The sequence below is a fragment of the Chelonia mydas genome, chromosome 2 (assembly GCF_015237465.2).
Source record: "Chelonia mydas isolate rCheMyd1 chromosome 2, rCheMyd1.pri.v2, whole genome shotgun sequence".
Lineage (NCBI taxonomy): Eukaryota > Metazoa > Chordata > Testudines > Cheloniidae > Chelonia > Chelonia mydas.
In genome coordinates this window covers 247067731-247092410 of record NC_057850.1, presented here as the reverse complement: position 1 = coordinate 247092410, position 24680 = coordinate 247067731, and the positions used below count along the sequence as shown (strand labels likewise).

Genomic DNA, 24680 nt, shown 5'->3' with positions numbered 1-24680 from the left:
GATATGATGATCTAGGCCAGTGGTTCTCAAACTGTGCGTCGGGAAGCCAAAGTGGGTTGTGACCGTTTTAATGGGGTCGCCAGGGCTGGCAGTAGACTTGCTGGGGCCTGGGGCTGAAGCCAAAAGTCTGAGTCCCGCCACCCAGGGCTGAGGCCAAAGCCTAAGGGCTTCAGCGCTCAGGCTACAGCCCCACCCACCCGGGGGGAAAGCTCTCAAGCTTTGGATTCACACCCCCCAGGGCGGGCGGGGCTTGGATTTTGGCCCCCCTCCTGGGGCAAAGGGGCTCAGGCTTAGATCCCCCTTCCTGGGGTCGTGTAGTAATTTTTGTTGTCAGAAGAGGGTCACGGTGTAATGAAGTTTGAGAAATCCTGATCTAGGCTACACGGTTCCCTCTTCTCTGGGGGAGGGGAAAGAGGGACCAATAGGATGGCCTACAGTTTCAGCAAATGGTTCACAGTCCTTTGGAAAACACTGAGTTTGTGGGACTGGAGCAACAGAACTGAATGAAGAAGCTGCTGTAAGAGCCAGTGTGGAACAGCCTAAGACAATAGGATCCAAAAGACAATTTAGAGTTATGATAATTCATGCACAAAGATAGTGGCAGAGGCACCATCCTATGGCCTGGGCTATGTGTGGGACAGCATACCTCCCTGGTGATAACTTGAAGGTGCAGGAACGAACAACATGATCTGAGAGCACTTCCTCAGGATCAAACAGAACAGACAGTTCCAGGGCTCCTCTCGGAGGAAGTGGGATTTTCTCCGATAGGCTTGGAGAGCAAGAGCCTATCCCTTTTAGACAGAGAAGTTCTATCATTTAGGGCCTGTCTCACGGGAGTCCTGGCTTTCTAATATCTGCATTAGTCAACTCCAGTTTCAGAGGTTTTGCCAAGAGAAGATCTCCTCTGCAGGGTAGAGCAGCCAAGCTAACCTTTGATATCTGATCAGCTGGCCATTTCAGCCAAAAGGGACATCCTAGCTGAGATGGAAGCACTCATTCTTGAGGTGGTCCTGATGTTAAGTAGCACCTGCTATAAAACAACTCTAGACAGGGCAGTTTTTGAACCAGCTCTGTTCATCCCTGGTTTTGAATCACCTGGACAGGCTTTGGAGTCATCTGAACTCTATCATAGAGAAATATGCAACATATGTGACTTCTTGTGAAGAGTTGCCCATCAACTCATATGCTCTTTTCAACACAGATTCAACATCTGTTGAGCATCTCTTTAAAAGGAAGTTCCCATAACAAGTATTGCCATTCTCTTTTCCATCCAGAAGACTGTCACGTTTTCTTAATTTTTGGCAAGTATCCCAGGATCCCTTTGCATTGCATTTTTTGGGTATTTCCATTCTCCGGCCACCATGCCTTATGTGCAGATGGATGAGTAGTTGTTTCAGGGCCCTGTACGAACTCCATGGGAGGGGATCTATGGAAACTGGGTCAGCTGTGTCTTCCTTTTCCAGTAGAAGGATCAAAGCTCCTTCTGTACCTGGGGCTCATTTCTTTAGCTATAGGAAGAACTTTGACTCCAGATTTATAGAATCTGGGTAGTCCTCTTTAAGCAAGAGGCTAGCTTTCCCGCAAGCAGGAGGATAAAGAGAGGGTGGAGCATGGTCATAGTCCAGTCCCAATAGTCAGGATGCTGGTATTATCATGGCCAGAAGACAGCAGCTGGAGAATTTATGAATCTAACCAGAGGGCAAGTGCTCAGAGACTTCTTGCTCCTAAAGGATGCTGGCCTTTGTCCACCCAAGACAGCAGCCACCACCTGGAGAATAACAAGCCTTGCTCCCAAGCTAGAGGAAGCCTCTGCCTTCTGAACTGGAGGGGGCTTTAAAGTCATGGAATCTTGGCTCCTCAAAGGGGGTCCCTACCCCAGAGGTTCCTTGGTGGCAGTGTGAAATCTCTCAGAAGAGGAGGAAGTGTCTCCAGAACCAGTAGGATGTTCCTGTCTTTGGTTCCTGTTGAAAGGGATGCTTCCCTGTCCTGCTCCCTGCCTGGTCTCTTCATTTAAGGGAAGTCTTGGATGGATGCAGCCCTATCTCCTACCTTTCACCTTCCTTCCTCAAGAGCGTAAGTCACAAGATCCCCAGCAGCTGCCTGCAGTACCAAAGGTGGCTGTCCCAGCTTTGGCCTTTGGAGTACCTGAGCCCTGGACATGCTAGACAGAGTAATTCTCTGGCTGTAGCCAGAGGCAGCCACACAATAGCAGTGTCAGTCTTAGAAAGATTTGTGGAACCTGATCCTTCTCTATGCAGTCTTTACTGGCTGGCAAAGGTACCGATTTCTCCGCTTCTTGAAAACTATTGGATTTACCAAACATTGTACAGAACAAGTGACCTCACCGAGATAGTTGTGTACTTTCTCCATCTGATGGAAAGGAGCTAAACTCAAGCATTTGGATTGGTAGAGAAACAGAAGAGATCATTTACACTTGATGTTTAAGAACCTGCATTACATTATGCCAATATCAGTGATTAAAAAAAAAACAAGGAAATCTCTAGTTAAGCTTACTAGGTTATCCTGGATATAAATCTTGTCCAGCAACCTTTATATTAGCATGATATTTTGTACCAACTTAAGTGTTAGGTACTCTCTGCAGTTTGGAAGCATTGATTAAAAACAGAATTTTTGCAGGATTCCTATGGAAATTGGGAGGCTTGTGGAGAAGTTCATACATTTCTGAAGTGCAATTACTGTTCCTCCCCACAGTATTTCATACTCTTTGAAGCAGAGTTTGTTACATATTTCAGATGACAGCATATAATCTAATAGTTCTGATGTCCAGCCATCACACACTACACACTTATTATGGACACAAATTCCATGCCAGTCAGTTAATGAGACTTTGTATGTTAGTACAGCAATTTAATATGCTAGGTGTTATGAAAAAACTAAACTTCTTCATAAAAAAGCTGGCTACAAAACTACAGAGTGTCACTTCAAGTTTCAGAAAGTTATTAATACATCCACAATATGAATTAGTGAGCCGTTACAAAGACGTATATTTAGCAATGGCAGAAAACTGAACGCCAGCTAGATTGTCTAACTAATAAAAGTTGACCGCACTTAAGTCAGATTTAGCTTAAAGAATTTGTTCTAGAGTGGAGCATTTGTATACAATTTGTCTTCTAAAACCACTTAGCTGCAAGTCTACTATTCACTGAAGGATTTTACAGGATGTTTACAATCTTCATATTTTTGCACTACTCCGGAACTAGACTGAAGAGTGGCATTAAACTTGCCAAAATCTGAACGAAGAATTCAAGTACTACAAAAATTAAACGGTGACTTCCTTTGGATCTGCAGAAGATTTTGTAAGATTTGTACTATCAATTTTCTTGACTGGTGTGGAGAAAATGAATAAGGAAGTGTTATTTACTCCTCATAACACAAGAACAAGGAGTCAGCAAATGAAATTAATAGGCAGCAGGTTTAAACAAAAGAAAAGGAAGTATTTCTTCACACAACTCACAGTCAAACTGTGGAACTCATTGCCAGGGGATGTTGTGAAGGCCAAGACTATAACAGCGTTCAAAAAAGGAACTAGATATGATTATGGAGGATAGGTCCATCAATGGCTATTAGCTAGGATGGGCAGGATGGTGTCCCTAGCTTCCGTTTTCCAGAAGCTAGGAATGGGCGACAGGGGATGGATCAATTGATTACCTGTTCTGTTTATTCCCTCTGAAGCCCCAGGAATTGGCCACTATCGGAAGACGGGATACTGGGCCAGATGGACCTTTGGTCTGACCCAGTATAGCCGTTCTTATGTTCTTTTGCCCTGCGGAAACTAGATTTTCTTGATTGTCCACTACCAGCAGCACAAGTTCTGGGAACTACATGTATGAAAGAATAAAAGAGGTATGATTTTACCAGGAGACAAGGTTCCACCTTGCAGGATTGTCTGTTTGGTTGCACAAAGACCTTCAGGAAAGATACAGATTTGATTCCTAATTTTAGGTATAGAGAGGTGCTAGTGAACTTTCCACTAGCATAAGGGTCTGCTTGGAGCCGCCTCCTTCATCACAAACCAATCTGATACTGTTCCTCTGACCCCATCATGAGCCTGGATTCCATAAGGCAAAAGTTTCACTAGCAACATAGCTTGTTACAACCAAATTAAAAATGACATTTGAGTACAGACAGCCTATTACTTCAAACCCACAGCCCGTTAAAGTGAACAAGGGAAGAGGTCAAGGAACATGACAGATTAAGCCCTATATACAGCCATGAGAACAGACTGCCCCATCACCCAATTTGCAATTACTCTGAAGACACCCTCAGAGATGCTTAGTTTTGCAGTTCTCAAACTGTATGTGTGTGTCTCCAGAGATAACATGCTTGTTAACAGCAAAAATGTTTTTAAATAAATAAATAAATATATAGAGGTGAGAAATAACAGACTTCAACCCTATTGTACCTCTGCAAATTTGTGTACACAGAGTCAATCCTTTACCTCTCTCTAAAAGTGCAAAGTTTCAAAAAGTTTAGTGAATAGAAGATTGTTGGGGGCGGAATAGGTCTGGACAAGGAGAAGTCTGGAGATAAATGTGAGAAGGGAAGGACAGGAAGTAGAAACAAAAGTGAAACTGTTTGAGCAGCATATTCCAGAAGTCTTGAGGTCTTCCTGAGTGTAGCCTTCATTGATTTGAGCTCTACCATTCTCTCATTAGAAGGGAAAACCTATAATGGCAGCAGGCTGTAAAAGAGACGCAGTTTGGGAATAGGAACAATTCAAGAAATGTATGTTTGCTGATGTTTTAAAGAAAGTCACACCAGTGAACTGGTGGAAGTCACTTAAGCACTTGGATTCAGCCATTGCTGAAGTGATAATCTCACTTAACAGCAGTAGCTTCTTCTGCTGGTGTAGAAATATTTTCTTCCTTTGGACTAATTTATTCCAAATTGAGAAATCATTTGGGACCTGAAAAAAGCAGGAAAGCTTGTTTTTCTTTTCCAGATTATGAACAAATAGGAAAATGAAGGTGACTGAGTTAGCCGCAAAAGCCAATATTTTAAGTTTCTCATGTTGACCTGGCTGACAGTCTGTTTAATTTTTTTTTTAAAAAATATTTCATTTAATGATTTTAGTTAAATAATTTTAACAAAAACTTGATTTCAAAAAACGTGAATGTTTACATTCAAAAATTCATATGCTTGTTGTGTTAAAATATTAGATGTTTGCTGTTGAAGAAAAAAAATCCAGAATACATAACGTTGTTTTACTTAAATAAAACAATTTAAATGTCTGGTGATGTTCTACTCCTAATATAGCACGGCAAGAAAATCCTCCAAATATTAATGATTAATCTGTTGAATTGGAGATAGTTCACTTCTCAATGACTTCATAAATATCTGCTTCAATTACCTTTGGTAAATGAAATAACCAAACAATCATTCATTTTCTGATATAACTGTAAAACTAATCTGAAAAGTTTTCAAAGTAAATCACTTTAAAAATGTACAAAAAGAAAAGGAGTACTTGTGGCACCTTAGAGACTAAAATTTATTTGAGCATAAGCTTTCGTGAGCTGCAGCTCACTTCATCGGATGCATTCAGATGAAGTGAGCTGTAGCTCACGAAAGCTTACGCTCAAATAAATTGGTTAGTCTCTAAGGTGCCACAAGTACTCCTTTTCTTTTTGCAAATACAGACTAACACGGCTGCTACTCTGAAACCTTTAAAAATGTACAGAATGTACCTTCTAAAAATGAAACCTAACATCTCCGAGTTGTGAAGAATATGTATTAAGGTTATAACAACCAACAAGAATGCACTTTTATGTAGAAATCCATGATTAATAGAGTCTTCCTGACTAGTGATTTAAATCATGATTTAAATCAATTTGATTTCAATCAAATCCACCCTGTGATATTTAACAAAAAGGGGAAAGGAACAAGACAGAATAGGGAAAGAACAGGTTAGAGAATATTTTGGTAAGTTAGATGTATTCCAAGTTGATTGCGGCTGATTAAATTAATCTCAGGTACTTAAGGAACTAGCTGAAGCAATCTTGGAACCATTAGCAATTATCTTTGAGAACTCCTGGAGGATGGGGGAGGTCCCTAAGGACTGGAGAAGGACAAACATAGTAGCCATCTTCAAAAATGGGAACAAAGACTGGGGAATTACAGACCAGTTAGCCTAACTTCAATACCTGGAAAGATACTGGAACAAATTATTCAACAATCAATTTGCAAGCACCTAGAGGAATAGCTAGCATGGATTTTGACTGGCCTGGTGGGTTGGGGGAAACAACAGTCATGATATATGGCTTTATATAAGGCTTTTGACACAATCCCACATGATATTCTCACAATGAAATTCGGGAAATGTGGGCTACATAAAATTACTATCAGGTGGGTGCACTACTGGCTGAAAAACCATACTCAGTAGTAATCAGTGGCTCCTTATCGAGCTGGGAGGGCATATCTAGTGGAGGTTCCAAAGGTGTCTGTCACTACTGAATATTTTCATTAATGACTTGGATAACTGAGTGGAGAGTAGACTTAAAGTTTGGATGACACCAAGCTGAGAGAGGTTGTAAGCTCTTTCAAGGACAGGATTAGAATTCAAAACAACCTTGACAAGTAAGTGAATTGGTCTGAAGTCAGCAAGAGGCAATTCAATAAAGACATGAGCAAAATACTACATTTAGGAAGGAAAAAAAATCAAATGCAGAACTACAAAATGGGGGCAGTACTGCTGAAAAGGATCTAGGGATTACAGTGGATAACAAAATATGAATCAAGGTAATGTAGTTTAAAAAAAGGCTGATATATTCTGGGGGTGTATTAATAGAAGTATCATATGTAGGACAAGGAAGATAATGGTCACTGGTGAGCCCTCAGCTGGAGTACAGTGTCCAGGTCTGGGTGCCACCCTTCAAGAAAGATGTCGAGAAACTGGGGAGAGCTCAGAGGAGAGCACAAAAGTGATAAAATGTTTAGAAAACCTGACCTATGAAGAAAGGTTAAACACTTACCCAGTTTTTTATCTTAAGACAAAAGACTGGCAGGGAGGGGACCTCATAAATCTTCAAACATCTTAAGGGCTGTTATAAAGAGGACAGTAATCAACTGGTTTCCAGGTCTACTCAAGGTAAGACAAGTGATGGGCTTGATCTGCAGCAAAGGAGAGGTAGCTCAGGGGCTCTCAACCTTTTTCTTTCTGAGGTTTCCCCCCCCCACAACATGCTATAAACACTCCATGGCCCAGCTGTACCACGACAACTGTTTTTCTGTATATAAAAGCCAGGGCTGGCATTGGGGGTAGCAAGCAGGGAATTCCCTGGGGCCCCACAACAAAGGGGACCCCACAAAGCTAAGTTGCTCAGGATCTGGACCCAGGTGGTGTGGCTCTGTATCCCGGGCTGCAGTTCTGTATGGTGAGCTTCGGCTTTCTGCCCTTGCCTGTAGTGACTTTAATGCTGGCCAGGCTTGGTGGCCCCTCTGAAACCTGCTGGTGGCCCCTCAGGAGGCCCTGGATCACTGGTTATAGTAGGATGTAGGATGTATATTAGGAAAAACTTTCTAACTATAAGGGTAGTTAAATTCTGGCATAGGCTTCCAAGGGAGCTTCTGGAATCCCTATCACTCAAGGTTTTAAAGAACAGGTTGGACAAACACCTGTCAGGGATGGTCTAGGTTTACTTGGTCCTGTTTCAGTGCAGGGGGATGACTTGACCTCTCAATGCCCTTTCCAGCTCTACATTTCTATGAAATACTGGAACATATTCAGGGGGTAAATGAGGAAGCTATTACACCAACAAAGATTAGTGTTGGGTTAAAATGAAATTAAATCTGCTAGTTTTGTCACCATTTAGAAATAACAATGGTAACATTTACAATGTTTCCTGGGTTATATTTGGTCAGATTGTGGCCATCCATCCATTAACACAACCCACATCACTACAAGATTTGAGACCCTCCCCAGTATTTATGATTGTGAGGCAGGGAAACATTACTCCTATTTCAGAGGGAATGGAAGCACACTGGCAGAGCCTGGAAAAGAACCCAAATCTAAGGGCTGGCTAGTGCCTTATCACAATGCTATCCTTTCATCCTTGTAGCGGTATGTTCCTGCTAAGGATACAGCAATTAATTCTCTAATTTTGAAGGTACCGATACAGATCAAGCCATTACCACTTCAACTTAGGGGAGAGAGTTTACACTGAATCTAACTCTTTCCACATTAGCACCAGAACCACACACACATATAATTAAGTTACACCTTTAGTCACATATTTCTCCTTTCAACAACCTTACTTTATCTTCAGTTCTCAATGAAATATTTGGACAAGCTTGCACACATGGACTTCATTGCAAGTAATCATTTCACTTTCTATTGCCAATACACAGCTATACAGCATATAGTAGTTTTCTTCCCATTGTGATGAGGCACATGTGGAGACATTTAAAGAGCCTTTGATACCGAATCCCACTATTTAAACTGCAGTGTATCAAAGTGGATGTTAATTGGTTACCTGATTTTCTTTAGCAGAGGATTCCAAGAAAGCTGCATTCCAGGATTCTGCTAAAGCTTTCCCTTCTTCATAGCTGATCACCCTGACCAAATAGAAGACAGTATAAATTATTACAGCAAAGAAAATGTTTGATGGCTTATGGAGAAGTTAGAGAAGTGAGCTGTAGCTCATGAAAGCTTATGCTCTAATAAATGTGTTAGTCTCTAAGGTGCCACAAGCACTCCTTTTCTTTTTATGGATACAGACTAACACGGCTGCTACTCTGAAACCAGCATTTGCCATGCAACTGCAGTTACTTCCCTGCAGTACTTCATGCTCTATGAAGTATTAAACTGCTTTGCATGCAGTAAAAACATGTTCAAGTAAAATTTGGGTCTTGCAATACTTACTTTCCATTTTTACAATATTTTAGAATAACTCCATTTTATATAGTGCTTTAAAGTTATTGTCACAACATTCCTATGAAGTAAACATGCAACTACTCCATTTTGTAGATGAAAGAGAGGTTAAGTGACTTGCCCCAAAGTGAGAGTCAGGATTAGAATTCAGTAGCTCCTGGCTCTCAGTTCCATATTCAAGTCCACAGTACCTTAGTTATGATAACTTAGTTTAATTTAGAATTAGGTTAGCTTATGCTAACTTTTTAAGCTATGGAATATTACATACCTATAATTTAGTTCCTAAGAAGAAAATTGCATTGAAATTGTTACAAGTGATGTTGCAATGGAGAACTGTTCTGGTATCTTAAATTTTTCAGAAAAAATATTGTATTTACATACCGTTCCATATGCAGGTCTTTTTTATTTCCAACCAGCATAATGGGTATTCTGTGAAAAAAAGTGAACCACTTTTAGAACAGCTGTTATAGCATATTGAACAAAGTACTAGTAATATACCTGCAATGAAATGAGATGAAAGTGTTACTACTTACTGGACTTTTCCCACCATATCCAATAACTTGCCATGGATAACTTTAATCACTTCAAAACTGCAAAATAAAGGGATGAAATCACACATGCACTCTGATGTTTAGCCTTAATACCCAATACACAAGCAATTAATTCCACCTGTAGACTGTGTGTTTAAGCTTTATTCTCACTTTAGCTATAAAACTGAGATGCTCTAAATGTGTTACTGATTCCTGTACGAAAAGACAAATTGGGCCAGAACTCCATAAAACACTAGTCCATCTAACAATATTCTTACATAGTCCAAGATAATCCTGTCTAATATACTTGTTTTCCCTTTAGATAAAGGGCACTGCAAGTGTATGAATCAAGACGGAGAAAGACATGCCTTAAGCATTACTTGGATGTTTGATGCATCTGCTTGGATTGTAGGTACACTTTAGGCAGAATGTGTAATAAGATTTAGCTGCACAATGCAGGAAGTCTGGGTAACCAGGTTAAATTAAAAGTACAGCTTCAAAACCAAACAAGCACTAAGAAGGAAGGTACAACAGAAATACTAAGCATGTAGTGCTTTGCTGAAATTCATAGTACTTTTCATTTTAAATTGGGACAATACTCAATTTCAAAATTAAAATAGAATTCAAGTGATTTCATTCAGAATTTATGCACTTGAAAACGAAGAAAAAGCCTGAACTGTGACTTTCCAAGTCAAGAGAAGCACAAACTGAGCTGTCAGGTTGTATGAGAAACATTGCTTGTTCAGATACTACAATTATGGGTGCTAATACAAAGTCTGTACACAAAGCCTTGAGTGACTAAGGTCAGAAGCAATACCGTGAGGTGCCAGGAAGCCTCACACCCAGCTAACTTAATGGATATTTAGAACCATGCAGAATAAGCAGGTCGTAAGCAAATGAAGCCAGTGATGTGCAATGGCAACCATTTTATTACATTTGGAGTAATTGAGCTATGAGAGTTTGACAGACAACTTTGATCAATTATAACAGGGACATCATGTATAAACCTGGACTGGACACAAATATTGCAATTAAAAATTATTTGTAGGGTAAGTAAGGTAGGTTCTGACTTTCAAAAGGTTATTGCCATAAGTAGTGTGCTCATTTACGTGGCATTTTAATCAGAGCTCAAATTCCAAGGGCCTGAGTCTTCAAGCACAGCTTTGCATTAAATACATGCCACAAAGATAGATGACTTTAATACCTCCCTGTACAAGACTGGTCTAATCTGCATGAGGAAACCAGCCTGGTGTCAAACTAGTCAAGAATCAGGGTCCACAAAAGTAGCCTAAAGCCATCTCCCCTCCCCCGACAGCTGACCACAAGCAGACTATAGAATCTGGCCCACAGTTAGGTATGCACTCTCCTGCCTAAATCAGTAAGGACTAAAGCCAGCCTGTAGACATTTGGGAAGGAGATTGCAAGAGACAATGAAAACACAAAAAACATGGAAGTACACCGAGACAGTGAACTCTAATGATTGTTATAATGGACCAAACAATTGCCAATAAACCCAAAACAGAAGTGTCAGTGGACCAGGTAGCATTACACTGATCTTTCACATCACTTCATCTTTACTACCTTATGAACAGATTTCCTACATTAGCAAGTGGAATTAACGAAGTTCCAAATTAAAAGACAAGGTAACTGTAGGGCCACAATTTATTCTCTGCAGGCTGACAGTAACTGAGGATTCATTAAGGAGGTATACAGTGGGTTACAATGCATGTTATTGCTCACTAGAAATGGAACCTACTCTGTGATACAAATTAGGAATTTAATTAAGTAAACCAGAATGAGAAACCTTCAATAACCTTGATTGTGAGCAAATTTAAGACTAGTTTAGAGAAGTAGGGCATTGTTTGCTTCTTTAGGAGCATTTTTATGAATTCCCATTTGACAAACACTGCACTTGAGTCACTCAATATAGAGGAGAAAGTGGAAAGTAACAAGTACTCAAAAATAACAAGTATCCTACAGTATCAGTACTCAAATGTTCAGTTCCTATGTCAATATATAGCCAGTGACCTAGCTATATGAACCAAGAACAACAAACTTGTGTCAGACTGGAGTAGCAACCAACAAGCAAGCAGAAGACAAATCAAAGCCTCTTTGGCTTTCCAGAGTACTTAGGCAATCGGAGAGTGGTGTTATATGATATGTTCTACTGTTTAGAGAGTCTGGATGCAGGACAGAACAGGATATGACACCTTAAAAAGGTAGAAATCTACTTGAAGTGAAGAACCACGCAGTAAAATAAAAAGCCATTTAAAACAAAAAACAAAAAACCACTAGAAAAGAACATGTAGATGTAGACCCAGGGCAGTCTGAATACATTCTGGAGTTCTTTGCTAAGCTTACACTAGAATTTGACTCTTCCACAGTGGCATTCCAACAGCTGTCAGGCAGGACAAAGTTCTATTTTTCATCTGACTGCTTGACTTTGCAGCACTACATAATAGAGAAGTGTAGCCAGAGTTACAGAATTAAATCCTCTAGTTATTACAGATCAGGTATAGGACAATCAGTGGAAGCTTCCAGGTCATCAAAGTGCCTCAACTCTGGTTGAAAGGTAGTAACTCTAGCAGCAGAGATTCAGTTCTGTTGCTACTCTATCCATGTCTCTAGGTGAAACTACAAATAAGGGAACTTCACATCTTCAGTACACTGTCGCAGATGCAGGCAATTGTCCCTTTGAAGTGGACTCAGATTGAGACAACCAACTCATTTTACTTAGGACCATGCTGCTAGCCAAGCCCAGATCTGAACTAGTGTCCAAGAAGATGGGAGACTCCATGTCCCAAAAATCCCCAGGCTTTCAAGTATTGGCTTAAAATTAAGCCAGAGTGCCTCCCCCAGGAGGAGAGAATGCTATCACCAAGATTGTGCTGTTTGACAGTTTGTACATGGGGGTGCTTTATAATTATTTCACAGTCTTAAGACTCAAGTCTTATCTTCATCACCTGTTACTGTGAACGATCCTGTAAATAGCGACAGAAGCACCTGTCTAAAACATATGCTCCCATTAGCATTATTCCTCAATACTACAGAATGTTAATTTGTTTCACTGAGTAGATCTGACGAAGCTACTCTGCATATACTTTATGTATTAAGGTAATTTGCAACCATAAGAGTATTTGAGCAGCCCAGTAGAGTTCAGATTAGGACAAACATACTAGACACTCCAGTACCTGTCAAGAATGCAAGCAACTGTGTTCTTTCACAGTGTCCCTATGTGCTGAACAGGAAGAGAGGTCGCTCAGTACCTTCTGTTTTTAAAAACAACTTGAAGGTTCTTAGATTTTACTTATTCAGTAGCTTACATAAGGCAGCTACTATTTTTAAAGTGCTAACTCTTCCTCTTCCACTGATATGCAGATGCTGTACAAGGTAACTTTAAAAAGAAATCCTGCCACTAAAACCCACCAAATTTATAGAAACAAGAATGTAGGGGTCCAAAAAAGGAAGGAGATTAATAGAATACGGTGCCAATGACTGTACAAAAACCTAATAAAGAGGTTAATGTGCTTCTTTCCAGTAAAGAGATTACCTAGAAGAAAGCTGGGCCTCAAGGCAGAAAGGATCTTAACTCAAACTCTGAAAGCTGAATAGCTATTCTGAGAAGCTATTTTACAGTAAGACATGTCCTTCAATACTGCAAATAAAAAAGCAGCTTACAAGCCAAATTCCTATACACTGTCAATTGCCTGGCAGCTCATAGCACTGAGCTTCCTTACTGAACAGGCAATTTCTACCAGTCAACTGGACAGGTGGGCAAGGCAGAGGGGGAGGGAAAAAAACAACAAAAAAAAAAATGACCAAGAAGAATCAGCTCTATTTGAGAGCACAGCTACAGCTACCCTACAGAGCTTACAGCAGAGCAACTACACCAGTGCAGCTGCGTCACTCAGTGCTGCTAATGCGGACACTTGAAGCAGACAGGAGAGTACTCTCCCGTTGGCTTACTTACTCCAGCCCCTGCAAGCAGCGGTAACTATGTCGGCAGGAGGAGCTCTCCCACCGACATAGTGCTGTCAACACCGGTGTTTATGTTGGTGTAACTTACATTGCTTGGGGGATGGGGGAAGATTTATTCACCCCAGTGCATGACATAAGCGATGCCAAAATAAGCCGTAGTGTTGACACAGCCTAAGTTCATACAGCGAAGAGGAAAGAGAACCAACAATATGGTTCTTATGTTCACATGAGTTCTGACCCAAGGAGAAAAGTCAGAAAACATGCAGTGCCCCCAGCATTCTAGGTCATGTTTCAATTTATGCCTCTTTGTACTCACATACCACAATGAGGAGCCCTAGGAAGACTTAAGTTTGATCATCTTTTTACTCAAAGCTCACAACCAATACACTTGAATCTGGATTCTATCTTTACTTGTAGTTTGCAAGCTGCTTAGGTACAGTAAAGATATTTTCAAAATGCTATTGGGAGGAGAATTGTTATTCCCATTTTACAGATGGGAAATGGAGGCAGATATTAAGGAATTGTCCGAGGGCATACAGGGAGTCTGTGGCAGAGCCAGGGATTGAAGCCACATGAGTCTCATAAGCTTACTCATAAGAATACACACAAAGAAGAACTATTACCTTTTTATTGATGTGACTGAATAAACGAGAATGTAGCCATTAATGTCTATGGAGTATGTCTGAGGAAATATGGAGTATTCATCCTGTGGAAGGAAAATGGTATTTTTAAAAACAGTTACTGCCACAAGAGTGAGAAACTTAGTGATAGTAGATCACCAGCAGTTTTAAACATTGACCATATTTATAAGACAGGAATTGCGAGAACACCATTTGCAAAGATTTAAAACAATGTCAATACAGGTGAATCAGACTCCATGGCAGGCCTCTTGGTGGAGGCTGCATGTTCCTTAAGGATTACATATGGACATTCGGAAAAAGTCAAGTAAGCTGGGGATAAGAAGCTGTAGATTTCCTCCCCATCCCCATATATACGCTAAACAAAAAGAATTTCACAATTTCCCACAAAATAAAATTAAGAAGAGCGTTTCGGGTCGAAATGTTTTGTTTCAATTTTGACATTTTCTAATACTGTAAAATAAAATTCAAAACAAATCAAAACATTCTACTCCAAAAAGTTTCAAAATGGAATGTTTTGATATCAAAATGCTTAGTTTTAGGTCTTTCCTCTACCTCCACTCAACATTTCTTAAAAATAGACATCTTGGAAAAACTTTGACCACTTCTAAATTCTATATAGATGTTGTTCTGATGGTAGATTTAAAGTTTAGTTTGAGATCACTTCATCTCGTCAGTCAATCCAATTGCTCAGACTGTTGACTTCCACATGTCAGCCTATATGACGCAGGAGAACCTTCCTTCCCCCTTTCCTAATGGGCAAGTGGGAAAGGACCCTTTATCTAGTCCTCCCACACCTTCACAACTTTTTAGCATGGTGAAGCTAGACAGAACTTGTCTTCGCTTGTGCCTCATATTCAGCTCTAATGTGCGGCAAAGCCCCCACCACTGCTCGAATATCAGATAAGCGTGCAGCTTGGTTACTGACTGTAAAGTAAATGGCTTGGATCACTTCTATAGTAAGTGCAAGAAAGATGGTGGATGTACGAACGAAGCATTAGACTGTACTTGGCATTCCACAGGATTTCTATCAATTGGAATAGCTTTGGTAACAAGTATCACCACCTGCCCCACACTCTCTAGTACCTTTTAACCAAAGCTCTTGTTTTCACAGTACTCCCACCATCACTTCACTCCCTCCAGCTTTACAGGTTTCAGTATCAAATCCTGTGCTGTATTGAGATAGTTGTTATCTCAACCCTTTCTAATCCACACTTTCACAATTGTCTGCTTGGCTGTTATTTGCTTGTGAGAGATGCTTTTTGGAATTATAAAGTTAACATTTAAGAAGTTTGCCAACTAACAGCATAACGTAGCCCAGTAATTACTTTTGGTGTAAAGTGGTGTGTGTGAATCTGCAGTTATTACTATAATCTTTGCTACGTTGTATGTATCCATCTAAGCAGCCCCCATGGTCTATTGGGCAAGTAAACACAACTGAGCAAAGCTTGTGCTAATGCATTTACAGTGCTTTTCAACATCTACCCACAAGATCTCCCCCCTCCAACCCACCGAAGCCAAAGAAAACTCAAAGAAAATCCATGGGAAAGAAAGGTTTAAAAATAACCACTGGTGAGACAATGCTATTTTAATTAAGAATTAGTTTCAACTGTGTGATACTGAGATTGAACCTCAACCTTGAGAATGAACTCTGTTTAAGGTTGTGTTGGCTGGGGAATTGGTTGAGTTATGGTATTCTTTTTAGACTGAATTAGTGTTCTTGGGAAGGCGGGTTCTGATTTCTACAAACATTGCAATTTGCAAGAGAAGGAAAGGTAGTTACCCAGCTCCTGACACAAAATGACCAAAAATCATGATGTTTGGTCCACTAGCCTGCAATATACTGTTCAACACCACTCAAGCAAGGTGTGGGGAAGCGCCATTTGGCCAGCATAGCAAATGAGAAACTCAAAAATATTAGCACCAAAAGAAATAGTTACTTTCCTTGTGCAGCTTTCAGAGTAACAGCTGTGTTAGTCTGTATTCACAAAAAGAAAAGGAGTACTTGTGGCACCTTAGAGACTAACCAATTTATTTGAGCATAAGCTTTCGTGAGCTACAGCTCACTTCATCAGATGCATACTGTGGAAAATGATGCATACTGTGGAAAATAGTATTTTCCACAGTATGCATCCGATGAAGTGAGGTGTAGCTCACGAAAGCTTATGCTCAAATAAATTGGTTAGTCTCTAAAGTGCCACAAGTACTCCTTTTCTTTTTTCCTTGTGCAGTAACTGTGGTTCTTTGAGATGTGTCCCCCTATGGGTGCTACACTCTAGGTGCACTAACACTCCCTGTGCCTTTGACTGGAGATTTCTCATAGCAGTGTCTGTTTGGCCCACATGTGCATGTCAGTCAGTCTCATGCCCAGAGCTGTTATGCAGCCCTGTGTGGGAAAAACTGCCCTCAGTTCCTTCTCTACAACAAAGTCCCATGGCAGAGAACTGTGAAGCAGAGGGGAAGGACAGGTAGAGGAGCATTTATAGGGACACACATCTTAAAAAACCACAGTTACTGCACAGGGTGAGTAACTATTTCTTCTTCCAGCAGTATCCCTATCGGTGCACCACCCAAGGTGACTACCGAGCACTGCCCTCTAAGATGGAGGGGGCTTCGGAGTCAAGTCCAGTAGAAAGGAAAGAATAGCTGATCCAAACACAGTATCAGAGGCAGAGGCAGAGTCATGAGTTATTGCATAGTGTTTGGTGAATGTATATATAGAATCATGAGTTGTAGGACTGGAAGGGACCTCGAGAAGTCTTCTAGTCCAGTCCCCTGCACTCAAGGCAGGACTAAGCATTATCTAGACCAGAGGTTCTCTACCTATTTACCATTGTGGGCCACATATGCAGTTCTCCATGTGTTATGTGGGCTGCATCCACACAATATACATACCTGTATGGCCCTGAAGGTGTCACATGGGCTGCAGCTGTGTGCTGACTGGGCTGCAAGTAGCTCACGGGTTGAGAGCCACTGGTCTAGACCATTCCTGAGAGGAGTTCATCATTGGAGATTTTAAAGAGCAGGTTAGACAGAGATTCTACAACCTCCCTAGGCAATTTATCCTAGTGCTTAACCACTCTGACAGTTAGGAAGTTTTTCCTAATGTCCAACCTAAACCTCCCTTGCTGCAATTTAAGCTCACTGCTTCTTATCCTATCCTCAGAGGCTAACAATAATAATTATTCTTCCTCCTCCTTGTAACAACCTTTTATGTACTTGAAAAGGTATGTCCCCTCTCAGTCTTCTCTTTTCTAGACTAAACAAACCCAATTTTTTCAATCTTCCCTCACGTGTCATGTTTTCTAGACTTTCAATCATTTTTGTTGCTCTTCTCTGGACTTTCTCCAATTTGTCCACATCTTTCCTAAAATATGGCACCCAGAACTGGACACAATACTCCAGTTTAGACCTAATCAGCACAGAGCAGAAGAATTACTTTGTGTTTACTTACAACACTCCTGCTAATACATCCCAGAATGAAGTTTGCTTTTTTTGCAACAGCATTACACTGTTGACTCATATTTAGCTTCTGATCCACTATGACCCCCATACTCCTTCCTAGGCAGTCATTTCCCATTTTGTATGTGTGCAACTGATTGTTCCTTCCTAAGTGGAAAACTTTGCATTTGTCCTTATTGATTTTCATCCTATTTACTTCAGACCATTTCTCCAGGTTGTCCAGATCATTTTGAATTTTAATCCTACCCTCCAAAGCACTTGCAAACATGCCCAGCTTGGCATTGTCCGGAAATTTTACAAGTACACTCTCTTTGCCATTATCTAAACCATTGATGATAATATTGAACAGAATCGGACCCAGAACTGATCCCTGCAGGACCCCACTTGATATGCTCTTCCAGCTGGACTATGAACTGATAACTATTCTCTGGGAACAGTTTTCCCAACCAGTTATGCACTCAACTTTAGTAGCTCCATCTAGGTGCATTTCCCTAGTTTATGAATATAGATGCCCAAGTAGCAGCTTTACAGATTTCAATAAACAGCACATTTTTGAGAAAGGCCATTGAAGTGGCAGTAAACCCTTGTAGAATGGATGCTTATAACCAAAGGTGGTTGAATGTTGCGAGACTGGTAACAAGAGCTAATGCAGCCTGATAGCCATTTGGGAAACCTCTGGTGAGAGGCTGCTGACTCTTTTGACCTATCTGCTAGAGCAGGGGTTGGCAACCGGTGGCACGTGAGCTGATTTCTAGTGGCACTCTGCTGCCAGCCAGGGTCCCAGCCACTGGCCCTACTCAGCCCGCTACCGGCCTGGGTGGATAGAACCCCGGGCCGGCAGCTGGGACCCCAGCCGGCAGAGGCTGGCGACCGGAACCCCAGACCGGCAGTGGGTTGAGCAGCTCAGAACGCCGCTGGCCCCACTCAGCTGGGGTCCCGGCCCGGGGTTCCGTCCGTCCAGACCAGCAGCGTGGGTGGCAGACGGAACCCCAGACTGGCAGCGCGCTGAGCTGCTCAGCCCGCTGCCAGTCTGGGGTTCTGTCCGCCAGCTCCTGCCAGCCAGGGTCCCGGCTGCCAGCCCTGCTCAGCCAGCTGTCCACCCGGGGTTCCTGTAAATGTAAAATGTATTACTGTCATGCGAAACCTTAAATTATTGAAGACTTGGCAAGCCACTTCTCAAAGGTTGCTGCCCCCTGTGCTAGAGAATGAATAACTTGTCAGTGTCTCTGAAGGTCTTTGTTCTGTCTAGATAGAAGGCCAGAGCTCTCCTGACATCCCGGGTGTGCAACAGTGTATCCTGACTATGTAGATTCGCTTTGGGGGTGGAAGCCAGGCATGTGAATGGGCTGACTGAGATGTAAATCGGAAGAAACTTAAGTAAGAATTTGGGGTAGTGCCGCATGACCTTATCCTTAAAACACACTGTAGCGGGGTGTGTGTGTGTGATGACATCCAGGCACCTATTTCTTAATGTGTCGTGCTGATGTAATGGCTATCGGGAATGCTGTCTTCGCTGCAAATGGAGCAGTGAGCAGGTAGTCAAAGGTTCAAAGGTGCAGTCTTGTGAGGCATTTAAGGACCAGATTAAGTTTCCATATTGGAGTAGGATGTTATTCTGGTGGTTTCTCAGTCCTCTAAGGAATCTCACTGTGGTCAGATAGGCAAAGATAGAATAAACCTTTATTGGGGGTGGAAAGCCGTGATGGTTGTGCCAGGTGGATTTGTATAGAGCTCCACTGATAGACCTGAGGTTTTCAGAGTTAAGGCACATCCCAGTATATCTGGAAGTGATGTGATCATTGGTGGAATCTGTCTAGTCATACCAGCTGACAAATTGTGTCCATTTTTGAGAATATGGGTAATGAGTAGATTGTTTCTTGCTGTGTAATAGTACTCTTTACGTCTTCGAACAGGCTGTCTCTAATCCTGTGAGCCATCGACCAACCATGCTTTTAGAGGTTTCATCCCAATCTCATGATGCTTCATCTTCCTGCCCTTCTGGGAAAGAGAGGGAGCAGCATGGAGAGTAATCTGAGAGCAAACAGCTCTATCCTGTAAGGAAACCACATTTGCCTGTGCCAAGTTGGAACTATTAGAATGACACTGGCTCTATCGGTCTTTATTTTGAGCATTGCTTTGGCTATTAAGGGAGCTGGTAAGAATGCGTACAGTAGAGTTGATGACCAATGAAGGTGAAAAGCATCCCTCAAGGAATGGTGACCCAATCCATCCCTTGAGCCAAAGCGGGTGCATTTCTTACTTGACTCTGTGGCAAACAAGTCTATCTGAGGGGTGCCCCATTGACTGAATACGTGGTGTAATACATTGGGGCGGGGGGGAGGTCTATTTCCCACTCATGGTCTTAGAAGAAGAGTCTGCTGAGTGCGTCTCCCATGGATTCAGAACATGCCTGCAAATAGGTAACTATGATGGTGATCTGGTTTTATGTACCAGTTCCAAAGCCTGACAGCCGCAGTGCAGAGGGAAGGAGATCTTGCTTCTCTTGGGCAGTTGATGTAAAACACGCATGATATAGTATCTGTTATGATCTTATTTGTTTGCCCCTGATTAGAGATAGGAATTGGAGACAGGCATATCTGACTGCTCTTGAGTTCCAGGAGACCGCTCTTGAGATTCCAGGAGTTCCAGGGCAGGTGGTTGTCACTGTCTCTTGTGACAACCACCTGCCCTGAATCCTGTAAGTGTCTATATGTGCTCCCACCCTAGCAGAGATGCATTTGTCGTTCTGACGATTGGGTGAGGACGTGTAACTGGAACTGCTCTGCACATGCCGTGATGGTCTTTCTAGTCAAGGCATTGTTTTACAAAGGTAGGTGCGGGAAGAAGCATATTTAGACTGTCTGGTGGATGAACAGACTGTTCTAAGCCATCCTTGAAGGCACGGCAGTCAAAGCCTGGCATGTTCTGTAACAAAGGTGGTGGCTGTATTTGTCCCAGTAATTGAATACAGTTCCTGACCATGGTTTGGGGGCTGAGCTGAATTGTGTTTCTTATGTTGGAAAGAGCCACAAACCTGTGCAGAGGAAGGTAGGCTCTTGCTGTCACTGGATCAAGATGTGCCCTTATGAACTCTAAGTTTTCCACAGGGGTCAAAACAGATTTTTTGTATGTTGAGTTGTAGGCCCTATTCAAGGAAGAGGTCTATGGCCTCAGAAGTTGCCTAAGACATCAGTTCCAGGAAATGGCCTTTCAGCACCAGTCATCCAGGTAAGGGGAAACCAAGATATCTTTCCTGCAGCGCTTCACTGCTACCACAGAGAACCTTCGAAAAGGCCCTCAGTCTGGATGATAGGCCAAGGGGAGCACTCCATAGTGAAAGTGCTCATGGCTAACAATGAAACTGAGGAATTGTTTGTGGGATGGGTGGGTAGCGAGGTGGAAATATGCATCTTGAAGGTCAAGGGTTGAGAATCAATCTCCTTGCTCTAATGATGGAATTATCATTGCAAACGTCATCATTTTGAATTTCTGTGCCTCCACATAGGTGGTGAGTAAGCAGCCTCAGGTCTAGGATGGGTTTCCAACCTCAACTCCGTTTGGCACCAGGAGGTACCTTGCATAAAACCCCTTCCCTCTGTGCTGCATGGGAACTGGTTCTACAGACACACAACTTACCATTGGGAACTATTTCTTGATGAAGAAATTGTGTAACACTGCTCATGCTGCTCTAAAACCCTACCACACACAGGAGTGACAGAACTATGAGTGAGTGATATTAGTGCCCGTAGTGGAGATGCCATATAATAAAAAGGCAAAGGGCAAACTCTCCATAATCTTGTCCTGAATTTAAATCCTTAGAAATACAAAATCATGAAATATATACATACACAGCCATGGGATTACATTAGCATCATGCATCCACACATGCTTGAGTATTTCTTTATGGAACCTAAATTTTGCAGAGAGTCCCTATCATCATCAAGCTAAATGACTGTTTCATAGACCATTTATGTTCAAAACCTCCTGGAATATTCCCTGTATCTCCAAGACCGTGTGCACAAGCAACCCACCTACTCTCTGGGATTTAACAAAATGTAGTAGTCTGTTTTAGTTGCAGGATCCAGCATATTTGTCAATGCCCACTAGGCATTCATTCATGAGCACCACAGAAATATGAATGTCAGTGATTATCATCACCGGTTACAAATAAAATCACGCCCACCTTCATTTTGGTTAGGCATAGCCTATGGCAGCTGGTTCTTGGAGTCTGCAATAATAGGTTCTATCAGTTTAGCCCTTCTGTATTAAATGAATGCAATCAAGAATGCTAACAGGCATTACTAGCACATTACATTAAAAAGTAACGCATTGATGTAACCATTTTTTTGTATTTTGTTTGATGTAGCCAAATTCACTTTCCAAACACTAGTTTAAAAAAAAAAAAAAAAACAAAAACACCACTACAATACACTGCTTTAGCAATGTTTAATAGCCCCTCTCTATTAACCCCAAACAATCTGAACACATCTCTACTAATTTTGGGGGACTATACTACTTGATAGTATCACATTGGAAGTTAATTCAATTACTGCTAAATTAGCAAATACTAGTTTAGTGCTGTAAGCAAAGTGTAAAGGTCTTCAGACCCCCTTTATTCAAATATATCAATTGTGGTGTTTTGCTTAACACAGGACAATAGCAATCTAATCCTACAGGAGTAGCAACAACACATGTCTTCATTCTGAAGGAATGGTTCAGACAACAAAGGTCACTTACTTGGCCAGCTGTGTCTACTAGCTGAAGATGATATTCTTGCCCATTTACTGTGATCAGTTTTGTAAAAGCTAGAGGAAACAAGAGAAATGCACTTCAGAATTAAAACTGAATAGCTTTATACTCGAAGTCTACTGATATCAGACCAGAAATTAGTGGAGAGAACTCTAGTGGAACAATCTGAAGTTTAAGTTTTTAAAGAGGGAGTAAAAGATTAAATTGGGGTGCTCTGTATCCAGTTAATATATTGCATACACTGAACATTAATGTTAATTATTAATTTAAAACTTCTGAAAATTGGAATTGCACACACTGGATGCAGAATTTCTCATAAGAGTTATTTCTTTATGTTTAAAGCACTTTAAGATTGTAGACTTTTCAAATAGATAAAAACTAGTGGACAAATTGTAGACCTAACTGGATTTTCACATTAAGAGTTACCTGAATGCAAGTCAATGTCAAAGTTAGTTAAGATTTAACATGGGGTCTTCATTCTCTAAATCCAGTTTTCCTGATCTGAATACTCACCATGAAGCAAAACATCAAAAAAATGTTTTTAGCACAATGCAATTAAAAACAGCAGTGATTTATTGTGAACAAACTGCACACAGGACCACAGAAATTCTGACTTGAAGATGTCGCACTACTTTTAACTTGCTGCAGTTATCGCAGCACATTCAGTTCCTAATCAGGAAGTACATTTAGTACTATTAGAGGAAATCAAAACACTATTTATCAAGAAATGCCAATGCACATTATAAGCAGAAGATTATATGGAAGCCACAACTCAATTTTTTCTTTTTTGTTTTTGTGAGTGTATATTAGCATAGTAATGTTATAGTAAGTGTAATATAAGCTAGTTGCCTCCAGTATTTTACTACCACATTCATGCTGAGAACATAAGGAGCCAATTTCAAAGCTTTTTGTTTTGGCCCAGATGGTTAGTCTTTGTACTTTCCAAATGTACACCCTAGCTTTCAACACTCTTGATATGCCTCTAGGGTTATTACAATGTTATGGACTGAAATTTTGACTTAGGTCATCTAATGTTTAAAGCAGCATAGATTTCCTGAAAGGATGAAAGTCATAAACAAACAGCACCTTAAGGTTAACTATTTTAGTGCTGAATGTTTTAGCAAGAACATTAAGCTGATATGCTAAGCACACATTTCCTGACTTGCCTCCCAGTGGCCAAATGTTTTGGGAGTCCAAAACTTCTAGCTTCCCCGTTGACAATCTCCACAATGCAGTTCTCTCCCTCTGCCAGTATAAACTTTTGCAGTGCATTGAAGGCGATAACTTTCAGTATTAATGTTTGTGCTTTCCTGTAAACTAAACAAGGAATACTGCAAAGACTCTATTATTCATTTTTGTGTTTTGTTAAACTTGTGGAGGTTTATCTATCCAAAGCCACTGCAGAATTGCCAATAAGGGTACTGGACAGCTGCAGAATCTAAGCACCCTATTGAGGAATTTAGATCAAGTAGTTAGTATGAACAGGGTTTTATGTCATATACGAACTAATCCTACTAGGTAACCTCCAAATGCATAGCCACAGTATGTGTATTGTACAGATTGGGGCATGGATGAGGGTTATCCGGACAAAGCCTCAACCAGCTAAGAAATAATGAGTAGATACGGCCTCTGATAAAGGGCGTATGTCTGTCTTTTGACATGTCTATAAATTGGAGGTATCTGTCTGGATAAGTTACTGGTGTGTGTCTCAATAAGCTTACACCATGCCCAGTACTATTCTAGCTTTCTTCTGGAATGAAGAGCTCCAAGTTAAAAAATGATAGCAGTTATGTTCTTGCTCTATATGAGAAAGTATTAGGGTATTGATGAAAACACACTACTACCTCAAAAAGTGTTAATGAGCAAAATCACAATTTTCAAGATTCTTGGGTCAAGTTAGTAAGATGGAAAAACAAGCCCCTTTAGACAAGAAGGCCACATTAACACATTTAAGAGGTCCAGAAACTGGAAGGGGATAGCACTATTACCTACCATATCAAAGCTCTGTCCAGTCAAATGACTCCAAAATGTTAGAACATCTCCATACATGCTGTTACATAGTTCAAAGGGGTAAAAACTGATGGCATCTCTTTCGGGTGTGTTCTAGAAACCCAATATGCATGCTAAATGAGGAACTGTTCATCACTACTAAAAGTCAATGGTAAAGACTAAGAAGGGAAACATGCAGTGGAGCAGTTACTAAGCATCAGGAGCAGGAGGCACCCAAATTATAATGTTAAAAGCTTCACTACTACTAATGGCAATTATGCAGTGCCTTTGGAGAGATAAACCTTCACAGGTCTAACAAAGCATGAAAATAAATAATAGAGCCTTTGCAGTATTCATTGTTTAGTTTAAGATAAAGCACAAAAATTAATATTCAAAGTTTATATTGGCAGAGGTGAAGAGACTGCATTGTGGAGGTTGTCAAGGAGG

At 41.0% G+C, this 24680-nt stretch overlaps 1 protein-coding gene across 5 annotated transcripts in view; it reads right to left on the bottom strand.

The window, feature by feature from the left end:
• The window catches only part of RHEB (Ras homolog, mTORC1 binding), a 60418-nt gene that overhangs the window by 5754 nt on the left and 29984 nt on the right, over window positions 1–24680 (bottom strand). For 2 of the 5 annotated variants that reach the window (XM_043541600.1, XM_037891133.2), the window contains exons 3-7: window positions 22233–22300; window positions 14019–14101; window positions 9421–9477; window positions 9269–9316; window positions 8490–8571 (exon numbers count right to left, since the gene is read on the bottom strand). In XM_043541600.1, coding sequence (XP_043397535.1) covers window positions 8490–8571; window positions 9269–9316; window positions 9421–9477; window positions 14019–14101; window positions 22233–22300 — 338 coding nt within the window. Of the gene's footprint in view, window positions 1–6989; window positions 7059–8489; window positions 8572–9268; window positions 9317–9420; window positions 9478–14018; window positions 14102–22232; window positions 22301–24680 lie in introns of all 5 variants that reach the window. The other 3 variants (XM_043541598.1, XM_043541599.1, XM_037891134.2) reach the window with 3 other exon arrangements.